This window comes from Dysidea avara, chromosome 5 (assembly GCF_963678975.1).
Source record: "Dysidea avara chromosome 5, odDysAvar1.4, whole genome shotgun sequence".
Taxonomy (NCBI): domain Eukaryota; kingdom Metazoa; phylum Porifera; class Demospongiae; order Dictyoceratida; family Dysideidae; genus Dysidea; species Dysidea avara.
The window spans coordinates 18,539,249-18,559,244 of record NC_089276.1 but is presented as its reverse complement, the minus strand read 5'-3'; the positions used below and the strand labels follow the sequence as shown (position 1 = coordinate 18,559,244).

The following is a 19,996-nucleotide window of genomic DNA, read 5'->3' as shown; positions in this document are numbered from 1 at the left end:
AATGGATGTGCATGTGTTACCCTATAAATGCACAGAGAAGAGCATTAACTAGAATGCTATTTGCCTCGCATGCCAGTTGGAAGGTGCACGCAATACCTAACATTTGTTGTGTGTTCATGGTAGCATATATTTTAAGTGTAATGCTGAAACTGAAGTTGTGAAATTATTGCAGTTGCCAGCAAGTTCTATAATAGTAGTGGGGTATTCTAACAAAGTTGTGTATAGCAGCAAGAGTCAACCATTATGTGTCATCTTTCTTCAAGCCAGTATGAGTCAGCATTAGAGTTGTACAGTTTGGTGCAAGCAATAGTTGTCAAGGGCACTTGCGCCAGTAAATTTTAGAGCCACAGATATATATTTGAGTCAACAAAAGCATTTATGCCAGCAAATGTTGTATACATAGTGGTTTAAAAATCTATCTCCATTCCTGATATATAGCAAGGATGTGATAGCGTGGAGTCCTATTTAGGAGTCAGTTCTCCATTCTAGATTAAAAATCTATAACTTGCCATTATTACCCAAGTCAAGAATGATGAACTTCATGGAATAAATAGTGTTGATGTACTGCATTGTGTGGGATGTACCTAAAGCTTTTTAAAAGGCACAAGCATGATGACAGAACTTCATGCACCTACCAAACCCTACTGTAATCAGAGGATTGAATGACACAGGATTCAGTGAACATTAGAGCACATCACGTGGATGAGAAATGAACCACCAAGCCTAGGATGGTTTATTGCAAGCAATTAACATTAATTAACATTCATAAAAAGACACTTTTAAAAATAAGATATACTGACAGTGAACATACAATGAACTATGTATTATGTGTGTTTGGTCAAGGGATAACACAAAAGTGCAGTGCATGAGTTTTACAAGTTATCTTTTGAATTGATGAAGCTCTGGGTGACTCTTTTAGTAAGTACCTTGACATCCTTGATCTGTACTATGAACAGTAAGACCATGATATTCAGAAACATCACAAGTACATTAGACATAATAGTTAAAACAGCAAGTGGCATGGACATTCTTTGATAATCATCCCTATAATGGTCACATTTACTACTGTCCCCATGCTCTCTTACACACGTCGCATAGTCTAGGATCGAACTAAAAATGCCTTGGTTATGAGAGCCAACTGTGAACACAATCCATGTAAATGCTAAAATTACTGTCAGGTATACTGAAATCATCATTAGTTTAATCTCAGGAATAAACTGCTTAAAACTTCTTTTCTTTGTTTTTTTGAATAATCCAGTTGTCTAAAGAATGCAAAAATTAAGTTAAATAACATGACTGGAAAGATATAATATAGTGTACAAAAATACAACACAGATGGGGTGAGACAGTTTTGCCACAAACGGAGGACTAGAGGAGATATACAACACACGTGAACAATATTTAGCTAAGTGTAGTTGTCTTAAAGTCTCCTATTTTTGTCTGTTAGGTCCAAATTATTATTAGGCTCAGGTCACATACAACCAAGTACAAGTATACTAACGTAATGACATACATATGTGCAGCCACCATGCTTTGGATTACTTAAGTGCTTTTCTGTAAAACATAACATGATTATGACTGGTGAATCTGTATGTACTCATAAAAGGATAAAATGGTGCCAATAAAACAAAACAAAATTTTACATCTGTACCAATTATTACATACTCTGAAACAGAAGTGGCGATTTTGATTTGTTTTCAGCTACATTTTGCCTGTTGCAAATGAAGAACAATATAAAAAACACCTCTATAGACACTTATTAAGGACAGTTTCTGTATAAACATGATAGTTAGTTGTACATGCTACCAGCAAATCACCAGATACAAGGTAGCAGAGAAAGAAACGCAACACAAAGGTAAATGATGCATCCATTGTAGATGTTGTGATAGGCTAGTGGCCATTGCGCTTTTGTTTTCAATTATGTTCAGCCCATTACAGTGTTACAAACAAACAAGCAAACAAAAACAGTACGAGGAGTGTCTCCAGTCAGTATGGAAAATATGGACCATTCCCACTACAAACGTAGGGAAGCCATCACATGCTACCATGAACCTTCCACTGTCAGCAAAGAGCACAAAATTGGACAAGGTACAGTAAGTACATCGTATATACTGCAGTATTCCCATAAAGTCCATGATGTATGTATTATACATACTGCAGTATGCCAAAAGGCACCTGTCAGACTGAAGTGACATCTAGCAGTGAAAAGATCAAGAATGGAGCCTTAGCCATTATTGAGTTACAGCTGTCTGAAGACATTAGTAAGTATGTCAGTCGGTTGGTTGGTTGGTCGGTCAAGCATTAGAAAATTCCACTGATTAAATAATTCATAGCAAACTATTGTAAGCCTTTTTGAGGTTGTATATACCAAAGGCCTGATAATACCTAACCAATACTGTCACTGCAGCATGAAGGTATTGTGAGGTTGATTTCTGGTCAATATTCTAAAGTGCAAACCCCCACAATCCCTAATATACAGTACTACCATACTATGATAATAACACGCCACATCAATTTTATGATGTGGTTTGTGTCATTATTAAAATTGATTGTAACATTAAAATTATTACAGCCATATTTTGGCAGCCACTTGTGATTTCACTATCTTTATTCTTCCTGGCTTTTTTGGGAGCTGTACCTTTATTTCACAGCTTGGCTGTTTTTTTTTGATAGATATCACTTCTTTTGTAATAGCTTTACTTGTCTTTCCAGGGTGATTTTTACACGGCTGAAGTCTCTGCAGGGTAAATTGTTCACAGTTGAACTCTAGAGTCTCTACATGGTGACTTGTTTGTAGTTGAACCCTCAATTTGCAGTAGCAAGCAATGGCTTCCCTAGTAGTCTACTGTTGTAATGGAACTTGTCCGTATTTTCTGTAATGACTGGATTGATTGCAAAGGCCTCTCATAATGACACTGTGTAAACAAGCTGAATATAGCTGAAAACATAGTGCATTGGCCACTTCACTTTGTCAGTAGTTGATAGTTGGATCACATGTTGAGATGTAAACGTTAAGTCTTTCTTTTGATGTAGTATGCTCTAGTTCACACGTCATAATTATTAAATAAACAAGTACCAGAATTTCATAGGGATCACAGGCATAAAAGTAATAAAACAAGGAAGATTGCCTTAAATAAGTCACCATGTAGTAAGCCTATTGGGTTGGAGTGATTTCTACAATGAAAAAAAAAGACAGTTGCTTATTGAAAGCATTTTTGGTCACTCTGAAGACACTTTTGGCCTTGACTCCAATACTGTCAAGGTGCAATGAAGATATTGTGAGGCTGGTTTCTGGTCAATATTTTGTGAGAAATGCAAACCTCCATAATATAATAATCCCTATTGTATAAAGTACTATCATATTGTATGACACCTATTATAGAGGTTGCAACAAGAAAATGATACCCAAAGATTTTTATTGAATAAAATACTAATGTGAGAGCTAGGTTGTGTTATCCAGGGATAATATTCCCTACATGACTATAGTGGCAGCAGTGGTACATTTTATTGACTCAACCAAGTGCTACGTAACCCCTTTTTGCTAGCTGTGACCTTAAAGTCACATTTCCTTTTCTCCTGTTGTTATACTCAGTGTGGCACATCAGCTTTATTGGTTGACATGACTCACTATGGTGTGTCTTGATGCAACAACTTACCCTATGGACAGCTAAGACAGTGATTAATATCAATGATATTCCCACAATAGTGATCAACATTGCTGGTAGGATAACACCATGAAACTGTATTGAAGCATCAGAGAAGCACTGGGTTGGAGGAAACCTGGCTATGAAGAAGTCATCTGTAGTAATGGTGACAATAGGTGTTATTAAGCTGGTGACCAATCCCAACAATACTTCTGCTACATAGAGCTTTGTACCATGGTTTTTGAACAAATTTTGGCTTGGCATCGGAAAAACTACTTTTAAAAACAAATGGAAAATAAACAGCAACCAGACCACAACAAATCCCATCAACGCTGCTTGAATAGCAAATCCTGTAAACAAATAAACAATGTATAAAGTAACTTACAGCACAACTAACACACTCTATAACTTTACCATATATTTTACAGAATGCTGTTGATTCAACAAAAGATACTATGATACTTCGGTGTGAGCAAAATAGATAATCTGTAGTATCCTTGCCTCCCAGTATTGGAATGAGCTGTGTTGTTGCTACAAACAATACACAGTCAGTACACAGAAACAAGCTACATTATATTGCTGCACTTACAATAAACTATAGAAATCCCAGTAATGTATAGAATTATCACATTTGGAAAGTGGAACCTGCATTTTAACAAAAATCATTTTTGTAAAAGAATTTTATGTATCACTTACATGCTTTTATGTTTGAAAGCAGCTACTACAAACACAACGATGCCGGAGATAATCATAAAGAATGAAGTGATGCCAAATGAAGCAATAACAAGGGTAGTCAGTGCTGCAGTATTTTGTGAAAATTCATGGCAGAGTGGAAGACAGACATCACCACAAAATATCCCAAATTGATCTGGGCAAGTTAAATTCCTTGGAGCATACAAAACACAGTCAGCCAAAACTGGAGACACACTTAGAATAGCATTCCACTCATCTGTACACACATCTTTTAGTCCTTCACATTCTTCTTCTGATGGCAAGAACACTGATTCAATGTCACAGGGTCGATATGATGCATTGCAGAAGAAATCCATTACACTATCTAAACATACTTGATTACGAGATGTTATATTAAATATACTGGTTAAATTAGACTCAGTTGTGATTGGATCTTCCATCATTAAAGGTGATAGCTGACTAAATCTCCCATCTATATCACAGGCTTCACTGGTATGATTGTCACAAGATTCCTGTAAACAACAACAACAACAATAAAGGCATCACCACATATTATTAAACAATGCATACTGGAGTTGAGCAAAGGCTGGTTGATATGCATACTTCTATGTTGGTATGAAAAACGTGCTAATTTTTAAAAATTATTTTTATGCACACACTATATTAGAACAAATAATTCTTGTACTATATGATCCTGATTCTATGAAATGTGCTGTATATTCTCCAGTCGATTTGCTACACATTGTTCTGGGATGGTATTCTAAATAGAGCAGACACAACAAATTTTTGCTACCATGTGTTTTCAGATACAATTAGCAATAGAACTCAATCACTTGTTGTACTGCTATTATGGACTATAACTAAAACTCCATGAACAAAATATGAAAAGATTTGGTATATTGTGTGGCTGCAGTGACCTTCTGTCCAAAAAATATCAATTTTATTTCAGAAGGCTCAGTCTCACATATCAATGGTGTTTGGCCTAATTCCTACAGCTTGTTGGTAGTTCAGTTCTATGTAATGCACACTGGAAATGGCTTATGTATGCGTAGAAACTGCCCTATAAATACCCAACCGCATGGTCATATTTTGACTTTTTTCAAGCTCACGAATTGTTTTGGTTGCGTCTTTGATGGAAGCTACCAATAGTGAAATCATGTCACAGCTGAAGTTGTTGATAGATGGAATGACGTTGATATGCTAAGACATCAACGGGCTGAAACGTGCGAGCTCGTTTCAGCTCAACACAGAGGCCGCAGATGAAATGGCAGATGATTCTGTCCTGCCCCCTAACCAGCTACTCACTAGCAACAACAGTAGCCTGGTGACCCAAAAACACTGGCCCAGAGCTCCTCGTGGGCCAAGGAAATGGACAACCAGGACCCTTTGCTAGATGACGATGATCCAGAGGCAGGAATTAGACCAATTAATGTTGTCCCAGTGACCGTGTGGACTATTACATTTCTAATTGAGGCCTTCACCCGTAAGATGATCGGTGCTGAGAGAAGCGAGTTGCGTAGCCACTACACTCTATCCCAGAACGAGCTGACAAGAGCTCCTTTCTCGATGCTATGATGGCTTCAGAGTGCTTGAGTAAATAAAGTCAACTGACTGTTCCCTGTTCACCCTACAAGGACTGATCCTGGAGGCCATCACTCCACTCAATCAGCTTCAAGAAGCAGTGAATGACCTGGAGCTAAATGTATCAATGGATCAAAATAGGTTACGCCATTGTGACGGCAATCAGTCTCCTAGCCAATGCAGCTAACAAGACCTCTCTGATGAGGAGATCCAAGATCCTGGAGGAGTATAATAGAGAATTGGTACCTTTCACCTCAGCTCAGGAGAGAAATTGGGCCAGTGCAGCCCCTCGACTCTTTGGTCCAAATTGCAGCAGACTACCTACAGTAGCTACAGTTAATTAGGAAAGTGAAGTCTAAGCCAACCCAGGTTTTTCGGCAGACCCTCTCACTGAGTCAGGGAAGAGGGGGCAGAGGACCAAAGCCATGGAAGCAGCCACCGTACTCTCGACCAGCCAACTTCAAGAAGACTCATTCTTTGAGGAAGAGAGCTCTCCCGAAGAAATGACTAGAAACTGTTCCTTGTATTGTACATGGAATGTTGTAATGTTGCCAAGTTGATTGTGATTGTCAATCCTATGTTGGCCAAGGCAAAGGGTATGTGGGTTCATTTAGCCACCTCAGACAGAGCATTCTCTGAGGGTGGCAGGCAGATTGGCCCACTTTGTCAACACCTGGAAGGTGTTGACAAATGACAGCTGGGTACTACAAGCAGTCAAATTCAAACTCCCTTTGTAGGTAGCCAGTACAGGAGAGGAAGCCAAGAGTGCCTTCCTTCCTATCAGAGCAACTAGCTCAAATAAGGGAGGAAGTTTTCTCCCTATTGGAGAAAGGGGCCATAACTGTAGTAGACAGTCACTACTTCCCTCAGACAGAGTTCTACTCTGTCCTATTTCTGGGAAAGAATGGGTAAATGAGTCCAGTAATCAATCTCAAAGTCCCCAATCAATAGGTAAGAGACCCCTAACTTCAAAATGGAAGGATTAACCACTCTTCAAGACCTGCTGAGGCATGGAGATTGGCTGATAAATGTGGACCTGAAGGATGCCTACTTTACAGTACCAGTGCATGAATTCAAATTATCAATGCTACTTCCGGTTCACAATAGAGGGAGTAAACTACCAGTTCACCTGCCTTCCTTTTGGGCTAACATGTGCCCCGTGGGCCTTCACCAAGATAATGAAGGCAGTAGTGGCCTTGCTCAGGTCAAGGGGGACCAGAATTGTCATTTATGTCGATGACATCTTAATTATATCAGAGTCTGCAGTGCAAGCAGGACAGCACTTAAAAGTATTTAACTTGCATCCTCCAGTGCCTGGGCTTTATCATCAAGAGAAATTGGTAATGACGCCGACTCAAGAACTAGAATTCCTAGGTATTATGGTGAACAACAACACTGCTGGTTTCTCTCTCAGGAGACAAGGTGAAGCAGATCTGGGCAGAGGCAGTCAGAATATCCAACATGACTACTTTGTCAGCCCGCCTCTTGTCTCATTTTCTGGGAAAGCTCAGTGCAGCAACCCAAGCTATCCCCCCAGCTCCACTGTTCTACCACTGCTTACAGAGAGACCTACAAGCAGCCTTAGCAGACAGCAATCAGAACTACGAGGCCCACCTAATGCTCTCACACGCTTCTCTAGAAGAACTGTCCTGGTGGAGAGAACATCTATAATGGAATGAGAAACCTCTCAAACCGAAACCAGAGCATGTGACCATCAGCTCCGATGCCTCACAGCTGGGTTGGGGAGCAACCTGTACAGAGACATGCACAGGGGAGCCTGGTCTGTACAGGAACAAGCTATGCACATCAACTCCCTGAAGCTGTTAGCATCCACACTTGCAGTGAAGACCTTCCTGGAGCATGCCTCAGGATCTCAATACTCCCTTCAACTGGACAATGCCACAGCAGTGGCATACATCAACAAAATGGAGGCACAGTGTCGTGCCAGTTGGCAGGACTGGTGAAGAAGTTATGGATGTGGGCTCTAGACAGGGACATTGCCCTGTGAGCCCAACACATTCCAGGCATGTCCAACACCATAGCAGACATAGAATCCCGGACAGTCCGGGACAGGTCAGATTGGATGCTCTGCCCATGCATATTTCAAGCCATCAAGGAAGCTTTCAGGCCCCTGGACATGGACCTATTTGCCTCCAGACTGACGTACCAGATACCTTGCTTCTTCAGCTGAGACCAGACCCTCTGGCAAAGGCAGCAAATGCATTCCAGCAAGACTGGGGCCCTCTGAGGGGGTTTGCCAACCCACCATGGTGCTTAATCAGCAGAGTACTGAGCCAGGTACGTCACCAACAGGCTCAGTTAGTGCCAATAGTGCCAGTGTGGAGGGGTCAAACCTGGTACCCAGTGCTTCTGGAGATGTTGTGGGACCTTCCCAGGCTGGTTTCCCCAGTCCCAGACCTAATCCAGAGGCCGTCAGGGTCCCGGATGGAGATGGCCCCTCAATTAACTGTGTGGCCTGTCTCTGGGAAAGATTCTCAAGTAGCTGCCTTTCAGAAGAAGCTACTAAACTCCTGTTACAGTCATGGAGGGCCAACTCAGCCCACTCCTGCAACTCACAATTTCAAAAATGGGCCATGTGGTGTGCTGAAAGGGGTCGCAATCCTGTTTCAGGACCCGCCCCTGATGTAGCAAATTTTCTGGCAGGCAGGGCTACCAGTTGAGTTCTCTAAATGCCTTCAGGTCTGTCATCTCTTCTGCTCACAACCAGGTAGATGGAGTTACGATAGGCAAGCACCCCATGATATGCTGGGTGCTCAAGTGAGCTTTCAATGCCAGACCACCCTTGCCACGTTATACAGCTGTCTGGAATGTGCAGACAGTCTTACATTACTTGGAGAACTTAGGACCCTCTGCATCTCTGTCACTCAAGCCCATCACCTTCAAGCTGACAATGCTATTGGCATTAACCAGGCCATCTCACTCTGCAGGTTTGGCCTCTTTGCAGGTAGACCATCAACAGTTTAGCCCCGAAGGTGTGGTGTTTCTCCCAGCAGCGCTGGCGAAGCAATCAAGGCAAGGAAAACTACTGAAAGAATTCTTTTTCCTTCCTTCCCACATAACTCTGAGCTCTGTCCAGTAGAGACCCTCAAACAGTATGAGGCTGCAACCTCTACACTTGGACCCCACACAATAATAGCAACTTACTCGTTGCCCTAGTCAAGCCTCACAAACCCGTATCCTCAGAAAACATAGCCCGATGGTTGCCAGAAGTGCTTAGGCTTGCTGGCATCGATGTGAGTATTTTCTCAGGCCATGCCACTCAGTTTGGGGCACCTCAACCTCAGCTGCTGTAGGTGCTGGTATCACCACAAATGATATCCTTAAGGCAGCAGACTGGAGTTCAGACTCTGTCTTCAGGAGGTTTTACTACCGTCCGATAAACGACTCAACCTTTGGAAGATCAGTACTAGTCTCAGGTTCTACTGAAAGTTAGAGGTTGTGTGGACTTCAAATTTAACATTATAAGCTTATTTGAGATGGGTGAGGTCAATAAAGCACAACAGTGTCCAAAAGGTCACCACCACTTAATTGTCTAAGTGACTGTCCTATTAGAATAATTATATTAATTTCTTTACAGATTTTCGGGCAGAAGCACTTGTATGGGAGATAGTCCATATAAACAAACAATTAATGCCAAAATATTATAATGTGGTAAAGCATGATTAGCTTGCTGAACAATAGCATGTAAAACGCATTTGAATCATTATCAATCCTACACATGAGTGAGATTAATATGTTACACATGCAGAATTAAAATTATATTAATAAACAGTCATGTGTTGATCTGATGATATAGTGATAAACCAGCACACACAGCAGCACCAATTTCTAATTAAACTGAAAATTCTTAAATTTTTTTGCAATAGTCTGCATAAATAAGACTGGTAAACCTGCACATACTGCATCAAAAGAAAGAATGACGTCACACCATAACAATGAATTACTGAAAAGTGCCAAGTGGCCATTATGTTCTCAGCTACGACAATGTTCAGCCTGTTACACAGCATTACAAATGAAGAACAGTACAAGAAGAGCCACTGCAATAAATGCAGAAAATACAGACAATTATCACAAACGTAGTGCATTCCTTTTAATTAAACAGAGTCACATCTATGGGTTTGACCCAGAGTACTATACTGGTCGGTGGGTCATCCGAAGTACTGATCCAGTTTCAACATTTGTTCATACATACTAAACATGTACTAGACTAACTTACAAGGTGAAGATGACAATTTTTGATAGAGTCACTAAAATGACCATAATCTTCTGGGTGTGGAGGTATGGGTGCTGTATAGTGGAGTGGTGCTGGGGATAAACAAGCTGCAGCAACCATTAGTATGCCTATGATAAGCAGAGTATATTCCTTCACATTGCGGTTGATCCTACAACAGGATGAGCCATCATCAGCTGGGTACTCAGGCATGTTAGTTTCAACACTGTTAATCGACTTCATGATACACCGGATCCTCTTCTTTCTTTTAGCCCCTTTGCTATCGCCACCAAAAAGTTTAGTTCTAAAGAAGTTTCTAAAGCAGATATTTTGCTGAGCAAACTTTTTCTCATCCTTCTGGTGAAAGATCTCATTTGGTTCATGATCTAATCCATTTGATTTATGATCAATTCCATTTGATTTATGATCAATGCCATTTGATTTATGATCAATGCCATTTGATTCGTGATCAATGTTATTCACTACTGGTTTAAGTTCAACGTCATGAAATGGTAAATCATTTGAACTCTCAGACTGAAGAGTGGTGCACTCAGACTGAAGAGTGCTGTACTTTGGCAAACCATCACTACTATCATAATCCTTTGAGGTGGGAGATTTCACACTCTCACTTGTACTATCTGCCAAGGATGATAATTCCATCGTATCTATAAAGACAAAATCTGTAAACAAAATAACACAATAGGTACCACCATAACTGTTTATGAGCTAAATACCAAATGGCAGAATGAAGAAAGAAGAATACAACTTTGATTGATCTAATATTGTCATCTTATATATTCAAACTATTTGAACTATAAATACGTGACAATGATTCACTTCACTGCATCAGTGCTATGTACCATGGAAACAAACAGTCATGGCTTGTTGAGCCTTGTTCACATGTAAGGGTTTAAGTCTTTACACACAAAACATTAAAATGAATGTTTGGGTAGATCAGTCAAGCACAGCTGTGGAAGGAAGCGACTGATATTCATACTAAACACTTTACTGTTAGAATTAATTGTGTGTCTCTTGTTTTAAATGTGACACTATTAGCTTATCCTGGTTTTAAGAACAACAAACTTCATTCATACAAGCAAAATAATTGCATAGCATATGGAAGAGATTCGTTAGAAAATTTACAATCTATTGAGCATATATTCTCAATGTAAACTATACATTGTTTGTTCCTATAGCAGCTTCAAAACATGATTCTATTCCTAAAGACCACAAATATGTACTCAATAGTAGGAGGGTTAACTGGAAGTTAATAGTGCAGTTTGGGAAAACCTACATGATTACTTTAAGAGGAACCGTTCTATTGATAAGTGCTATCCCACCAGGTAATTGTGAGAAAGCCATTAATACATTGATAACAATTTCTGTCAGTAAGGGAACAAAACACTTTGGGAACTGTATAGGACAGATACCATGTTTATAAATAAAATTTAGTAAATTTTTGTTGAAGACATTGTCTACGCATGGCAGTTAACTATGAAGAGTACCAATTATAGAACATAGCTGGTAGATAAAGTGACACCATCATGTATCCACCTATCCATTTATTAAATTGGTACTGTCTATTACATTTGATATTATGCTTATTATTGTATAGTTTCGAATTAGCATTAGAGATCACCACTTAATGAGAATGGATTGTAAGATGAGATTTCTAAAAGTAACTTAGTACTTGGTATTTTGGTGTTAAATGAATTCACACTGCTCTCAGCAAACACCACACACATGCACACACACGCACACACACACACACACAGAGTTGTATCTGCGCACCTCAATTGATTACATGTGAAGAGTAGAGTTGTGTGATAACCTATAACTATTTATCTCAATAATGATGTGATATCATAGGATTGTTTGTAAACACAGTTTACATATTTGTTGACATAAGCCAAGTAGTGCTTTCTTAAGTCAGAACACTTCCCATCTAACTAGATTTTATGGTTTGATTATGAAGACTATCAGGCTCTCACAGGTCCCTGGTGAGTGAGGGTACGGTGACACTAACAAGCAAATTTGTTTTCACATTTAAGATAGGTGATTTAGGTATCTAGATAATTATCTAAATTATCTCCCAGCTCTAGTGAAGAGATCAATAAGGTTCAGATGGCTTCATTTCGGCAAAATCTTTGATGCTAAGAGATTATTAGGGTGGTATTAAAAGGATGTCATTAAATTCACAGTAGTTAATCTAGCATAGTATTCTTGGAATAGCACATTCCTTTGTAACGATGTATATTAAACCTTACCAATGGTGTCACAGAAACAATAATATGATAGAATTAACAATTATGTAAGAATTATTGCATAGCCATCTGATATAAAAATGACACTAGATACATTTCTCAGAAACTGCACCATCTGTTTAATTTAATAGGCAATCAAGCAAGCCATACCGGAAGGAATGACTATGGTTTCTTATAGGCAAAACATCTTCCATGATTAAAGCAGTTAAATCAGCTATATGGATGCACCTCATCATCATGAATGTTTAGTTGAAATAGATGCTATAAACCCTGTGCTATTTTAGAGGCGAATTCATTGTTTTAAGAATACAACAACCTGATATATAAATGTCACACATGTATTACCACAGTAACAGAAACAGTACCAGTGTGTATGGTTTATCTGGTGTTCATGAGCTCATGGTTTGGTATAGTCTAATAATGAGCACAAATAAAAGTAGCTGTAGAAGGAAGGATTGACAAATCTAGCAAACAAGACTGTGGATAGACAAATGCTATCACTGTACCAGTCGAAAAGATGGTGTCAGAGCAGCAGTTCACCAATTTAAATCTACTAGCTGGATAACATAAGGTTTGTTTAGCTACTTTGAAACTCATCACCATACATGTACATGCTGCATACTTACATGAATGGCATTGATGTTTCAAATGAATAGTTTAGTTTGATTACAATAGTATAGAGCTTTAGTTAATCACTTCCTAGATGTAGGGTAGGTACCCATTTGTTACTGCATGTAGTCTAAGAGTAGGTAGCAATGCTAGTACCATTAACAATGGATTACTTCCCATAAATCACATTCCAGAGCACTCTAGGAATTCCAAGAATGTTGTTTCGTATACATCTTCGATTTGAGACAACTTGGATTCCCAGAAATATTTGGCAATTTGTTTATAGAGGTTAGAATGAATAGATCGTTGATAACAAGTCACATACTGATCTATCTCTCACTGTTATACAGTGGAACCTGGTTGCTTTTGTGCCAGAAAGTTTTAACTTATATATATATATATATATATATATTATGGTGGAGAGCATAGGGTGGTCAGCAGAATTTTAGTGTCTATGGCCATTATAAACAGGTTATTATATTCAAGACTCAAACCAACCTTATAATTCCGTTTTGATTATGGGAAAGGTGAAACTATATATACCTTATACAATAGCAATCGATTAGTGGGCATGGCACCACAAAAGCCTGCAGACAACAATAGACATGGATTCATGCGTTCTACAGACTGCAGTATACCTATTGATAAATGGGTGAGGTTCCATGTATGCCATTAACACAAAAGACAGCAGGACTAGACTTTAGTATGTGCATGTTGAACCATGCATCTCCTATGGAAAAGGCATGGTCTGCTATTACTCTTCCCCAAACTAGTAATGGGGTCAACCTGCACATGTCTGCTCTTGACACCTTTGGTGTCACCAATAATCTGGTTGGCTGAAATGCTAAGAAAAATCTACTTTTCTTTTTAAGCTGTTCTTTCATGTTCAGCTCATGTACACATGATCTGATCCAGCAGATATCCTATAAACCAGTCCAGATCCAAATGATTCAGACCCAGTTAACCCAGTTGACCCAGGTACCTGACCTGATTTGCACAGCCTACAGTAACTTTCTGCTTAGCAACAAATAAAATATCAGATTACCCATGCATTTCTGCCATCACACTACTATGTTGTCACCAGTATACACATGACATAAATCTGACTACCTTAATTTGTCATAACCTATTACCTCAAAATGATGTAACAACAGCATAGTGAATATACACAGAAGCTCATAAGTGCCACAAGGATGTGCAGGACAGAGAACAAGTAACTTTAAAAACAGCAGAATTTCTTTAGTACCATATAAAAGTGTTATATAAAACATCTGGTAGGAAGAAACTATGCGGGATCAAACAGATAGCTACACAATTTGTGTACGAAAAAAATAATGGCAGTACACTCTACATACAGACAGTTGTTATAAGGTTTAATTCCACTAACTGTCAAATTTCCCCCCACCACAGTTTTCCTGATACAAATGAGTCAAGATGGTTTCATAGTACACAGAATCACAGCAAATTGAGATCTTTAAATAAAAAGTGGCAAAAAAAACCAATGATGCAATGCTCTTCCTTTCTAACTTGTGAATTTTCCATATTTTATTTACAGGCTTTTAGCCTTGTCACAAGTCCCTTATGGAATGACACTTATGACACTTGATGCATTTCCTTTATCATCAATGGTACATCATAAATTGACAATAGCTTAGCCAACTTGTCTACCATGTTTACATAATACATCCTAGTATAATCTTTCCTGATCAATGTGTTCTGTAAATAAATATATTGGGAAACTCTTGCTAATATGTTTGGTAATGTAAACTTCCCACACTTTTCACATACACTTCACACATATTATGCCATTCAAACTTTATACGCAAGTCAAACACATTTCACAACAACTTCCCACACATTTGATCAGACATTTAACTTCTTTGCATGATTTAGCACCTTTGATAATGCATATTACGTGGTAAGCGCTACTAAATACATATGGAGCTGTAAGTTGATACCATCCATAACAGCAACTTCAGCAATGTGGAATTTGCCTAAAATTTCACTATAAAGAAACATGCATATATAGCTACAGAACACTATGGATTTATAGACATATAGCCTAAATCATTAATAGTTGTAACTAGCTGAATTGTAGTGTGGGAATTTCTCTTAAGTAGCATATTTCCTCACAAAAAGGCACAGGCTTTAAAATACTTCCCAGCATTTTTTTACCCGGCCTGTAAACAAATAGAGCCTTTATTTGAGGCTGGGCATTAATTTGGACAGTGTGTTGACTACATAAACAAGTGTAGTTAAGGCCTAAAATGATTGGAAAACAGTTGCATGATACGCACTTATCTGCATGCATGTGGACTCACACAAACCACTCACATGGTTACTTGATCCCTCAAATGGTTCTAAACTTTAACGACTCCATTAATAGCTCAGGCCTATTTGAGACCAGGTGTCTATTCCCCAATGTGCTGGAAACTAATTGAGACAGGCAATTATTTATTTGAATGTGACTTCTATATGAGAAAACAAGGCTGATCTAAGGTTAATAAATGGCTTCTGTTAGTCACATTGCAGGCTTCAGTTGGTGTTAAGTGGTGTCTACAAAGTTATGAATACTTGAATCAGGCATTTATTGTGGTCATGATGTTTTCTATCCCAGTAAATGAAACCAGGCATTTATACAAGACTGGCCATAATTTGAGGCATCGCAATTATATATGTATAATACAACTGTTAAGTTGTTATACTTAATGTACACAGCACAGGTCTGTGGGTATGGAAGTAAAAATGATTTGACAATAAAATAAAACTACACCCTATAGCATAAAACTACCTTGAATGGAGTTTATGGAGGTTTGAAAATCAGGACCAGAGGTAGAGTAGGAACCTGTCTATGATTCTGTCTGTCTCTTCATATAATCAAGCAATTAGCATTATACTCTATAGCTAGAAAAATTTTGACAGAGTATATATTTATAGGAATGTACAAAATAACAATTTTTGCATTTTTTCATTCACAAAATGCCAGGAACAATCAATGGCACTACGTGTATACTATAACCTACAGTAGTATTTTCATGAAACCGTCAACATCACGAAAGATACAAAATTTGTCCCTCGAAAATTTTTGAAAGCTAATGACAGTAAATAAATTTCTAATGTGTATAGCTACATCCTGGTATGAAGTGCAATGAATTATAATATCATTCGTAGCTACTAATATATTCCAGTAGTTATTCTATAGATGGAAATTTTTGAGGGAATTTGTCCCTTGAAATTTCCATCTATAGAGTAACTCCTGGAATATACATATTAGTAGCTACGAATGATATTATTATTCATTGCACTTCATAGCTATACAAATTAGGAATTTATTTACTGTCATTAGCTTTCAGACAAAGTCATCCTAATGACCACAAGTCAGCAAATCATGAAACTTCAGCTCACTACCGTGGAGATGGAGGATTCTATACACATGTAAGTTCAATTGCACGTACTAATTTTCTGGGTCTACAGAAAAATGATGACAATTGATTACAGCTAACACGATGGATACTTTTATGAGTGTTCTGTTTGAACCAGTGATGCTGAGTTGGAGACTTGTTGGAAGGACTCCACTAAAAATCTAAGAGCAGCTGGAATGTACCTGGTCAGGCTACTCAGTGCATGCAGGCTAAGTGGCCATGGTTAGCTGACTGCTCCAAGTTATGACAAGACTCCAGTCTAATTCCCAGGATCTGGTTCCACGTATGTAATAGTAGAATTGCAAAGCCTTGTAACATTACTTATAACATCACATACTATGGCGCATGCCATCTCATAATATTGTGGCAATGAAACACTTCTTCTTGAGATGTGGTGATGCTACAATACTACAGTAAAGAAACATAATTATGATTGTTGACCAGTACGAGGCAAAAAGTGAATTCCAGTTGTGTGAAAGAAAAGAATAACTAACGCCAGAGGCATTAATTGGTGACAGCAGTTTTTTTTTCAGGTACAACCAAGCGTTTCTCACCAGATGCCTATGGGTAGCAAGACTGCAAAGATTGAAGATGATCATCATAGTACAACAGAGTATAATTATAAGCAATGTCCCTAGTGGGGTAGCACTCACAGAACACAACAAAACAGAATGATTTAACACAACCATACATAATAGTGGAACTAGCTGGTGATAAAGAATACACTTCAGAAACAGCACTATGCATACACATAGTTGACTATAGTACTTATTAGTATCAAATGTCACAATGCAGTCCATGCATACTGTAGGATATTCTTTGCACAACAAGTATATGTGTACATAGTCTCTAAGGCCAGCCCTATACTAGGCTTGCTGAAAATAAAATCAACTTGAAATTGTGCTATCTTACTAGTACACAAGGCGGCTCCAGGATTTTTGGTGACTGGTTTCTGATCAAAAGCACAGCTAGATTTTAGGTAAAGACCAAAAAAAAAAAAAAAAAAAAAGGTCGACACCTCCTAAGAATGGCTATTCTCCACTAAATAATATTACACAACTTCATAGTTTGCTACACTACTCTGAATACTGTGACTGCTATATTCACCACATCCCATTTACAATCATTTTTTTCAAGAACAATTAAGGAATGGAACAACCTACCTACATCTATCCTTAACACAACTAATTATGACACATTTTAACAATTTACAACTATCCTTAAGTACCATGATTGTATGCATGCTTTGTAATTCTGTTGTTTTTTTTCCTGGGCACTTACCAGCTAAGCTGACTGCCCAGTACAATCTCACATGTCTCTAGTGGGATAGCATTTAATACAATAATAGCTAAAACCCCCCCCTCAAAATTTTCTTGTGTTGACTTAATACAATCAATCAATACAATCAATCAATACAACACTGTGGATTACACTACTGCTTTACTGAAGATCCAGTGTAATCGCCTATTTACGTTACAATCAAGTGGTTTTAACAAACCGCCGTGACGTTACAGGTACTGAACAGATAAATGATAGCTACCTTTGGTATGTTTATAGTGCTGAGTATCGGTAAACGATAGCCGGCTGCTGGGAATCGTATCAATAATCGGTGCCGGAGGCTGGGCGTTATCAGATCTAGACGTCACTTCGACGTACTATCATAGATAATATCTATAGGAACAATCGTCAAGTTCTAGACGTATCCAAGATGTAGCTGGCACAACCACAGATACCAAGCGGTTTTATGCCAATAGTGAAGTATTTTAATCGGCTTCGCCCGCCACCTGCATGATGTGAATTGTGCGGATGTAGTAGAAATGATGCATGACTGTGATATTGTACCGGGAATTTCAGTTCCGTTTGAAACTGAATTATAGCGGTCACTGTTTGCGTGATGACGTCAACCGGTTCAAAACAACGTGATTACATCATCACGCAAAACGCCTGTTTTCAAACGGAGCTGAAATCCCCAGTATATCACAACAATGAGGAATGCGGGTGGCTGTTTACAAAGCCCATTTCTTGCCATGAATTTAATTTTCATGTTGATCAGATTTGTGCATGGTCACGTCCGAGGATTCACATAGCTAGCCAACCTACCCTCATGTATACTTTCGTCATGATCATCATGATGGTATTACCTCCGTCCCCCCTCCTGGTAGAAGGATCCTTGAACTACATTATGCGGGCATTGATCACTCTGGAGTGGTTTGTGCATAAATTACAGTTAATACACTGTATCAAATGATCTGTTGTTTACTCCATGCAAGCCCAGCCGGATAGCTACCTTCTAAAGCTAACTATTGATGCATGTGGTTTGTTGCAGGCTGCATGCAGCTATGTATAAATTAAGTGATAAACGTGCAGGTGACTGTCTCATAAGGGAGTCAAGTTATCATACAGTATGGTAGTAGCTACTTTATATGAGGGATCATGGAGATTTGGGTTTTCCTGGCCAAAAAAATTCACCTAAAAACCAGCTTCACAACTCCATCCTGGCTCCTTGACAGTATTGGTTAGGTATAACCAAGCCCAAAATTAAAGTGCCTTCAGTGTGATCCTAAAGGCTCCCAATAAAGTCACAAGATTAAAAAAAACAACAAAAAAAACTATTCAATGGAATTTTCTACTGCCTGCCTGCTTGCCTGCCTGCCTGATGTGGTCAGTCAGGCTTAGCAGAAAACGTGGCTACAGCTACAGCGCTACTTCTTTTACAGAAATGATTCAAATTCAATTTAGAAGACACCTTTGACATATCAATAACCATAGTAATACAGATACACTGTTGTCTTGGTTTTATCCTACATACCATAGTGGCCATTAGTCAAGAATAGTACAGCATCCATCTCAACACGTTTATGATGTTACTGCACCAAAATATTGAAATGTACATGTTCTCGAAGTTCAGTCTATAAGCTATTTAGTGAAGTGGGCACATGGCCACCCAAATTTCCCTAGAAGAGTAGCACCCACTCACTATTACAAAGAGACAAGTACTGCACACTTTGGAAACGTGATATTTCATTGTAAATCAGCAGATAAGTCCAATAAATACATCAAGGGATCCAAATAGTTTCAGTGTTTCTATTTAATGTTGTGACATTAGACAAATGGGACAGAGGCTGTAGCTGAAGTATCATACTTGAGATCCCACTCCTGTCACCATGTGACATTAGACAATGTGATCAATGATTCATTCAACAGTCAACACATGTACAAGACGTTCCAATTAAAGTTACAATCACGCAACTCAATTATAAACATTACATATGCAACACCAATTAATGATTACAATATGATCAACTAAATTATAACTACATACAGTTCAGTTCATTCTACCACAAATGCATACATCATGTGATCCAAATTTTAGGTGGGGAAGAGGTTTGAACACAATTAAGGAGGAGATCTGGTCTATTTGTTCACATCCGAATGCTGAGTTGTGGGTAACAGCATGGATTTTTTGTTTACGACCTAAAGTGATAGATGAAAATTAAATTGTTAAGTCAATTGGAGGTGAAAATTTGTAATTGGTGGCTGAATTAAGCCATA

General features: G+C 38.6%; 1 protein-coding gene across 1 annotated transcript; it reads right to left on the bottom strand.

Annotated features, from left to right (window-relative positions):
• Positions 1–756: 756 nt before the first annotated feature.
• LOC136255837 (uncharacterized) lies at positions 757–18,222 on the bottom strand. The gene is made up of 7 exons (XM_066048728.1): positions 17,985–18,222; positions 10,156–10,814; positions 4,341–4,849; positions 4,234–4,289; positions 4,059–4,175; positions 3,657–3,994; positions 757–1,262 (listed from the first exon to the last, which is right to left on the bottom strand). The coding sequence occupies exons 2-7, from the start codon at positions 10,807–10,809 to the stop codon at positions 873–875; spliced, it is 2,064 nt and encodes a 687-aa protein (XP_065904800.1). The 5' UTR covers positions 10,810–10,814; positions 17,985–18,222; the 3' UTR covers positions 757–872.
• Positions 18,223–19,996: the final 1,774 nt, after the last annotated feature.

Excerpts from the sequence above, each read along its gene's own strand:
- LOC136255837 (XM_066048728.1), bottom strand. The coding sequence starts at position 10,809 with ATGGAATTATCATCCTTGGCAGATAGTACAAGTGAGAGTGTGAAATCT. Across the intron at positions 4,850-10,155 it reads AAAATTGTCATCTTCACCTT|GAATCTTGTGACAATCATAC; the intron begins GTAAGTTAGTCT and ends TGTTGTTTACAG. Across the intron at positions 3,995-4,058 it reads AGCATTCTGTAAAATATATG|GATTTGCTATTCAAGCAGCG; the intron begins GTAAAGTTATAG and ends ATTTGTTTACAG.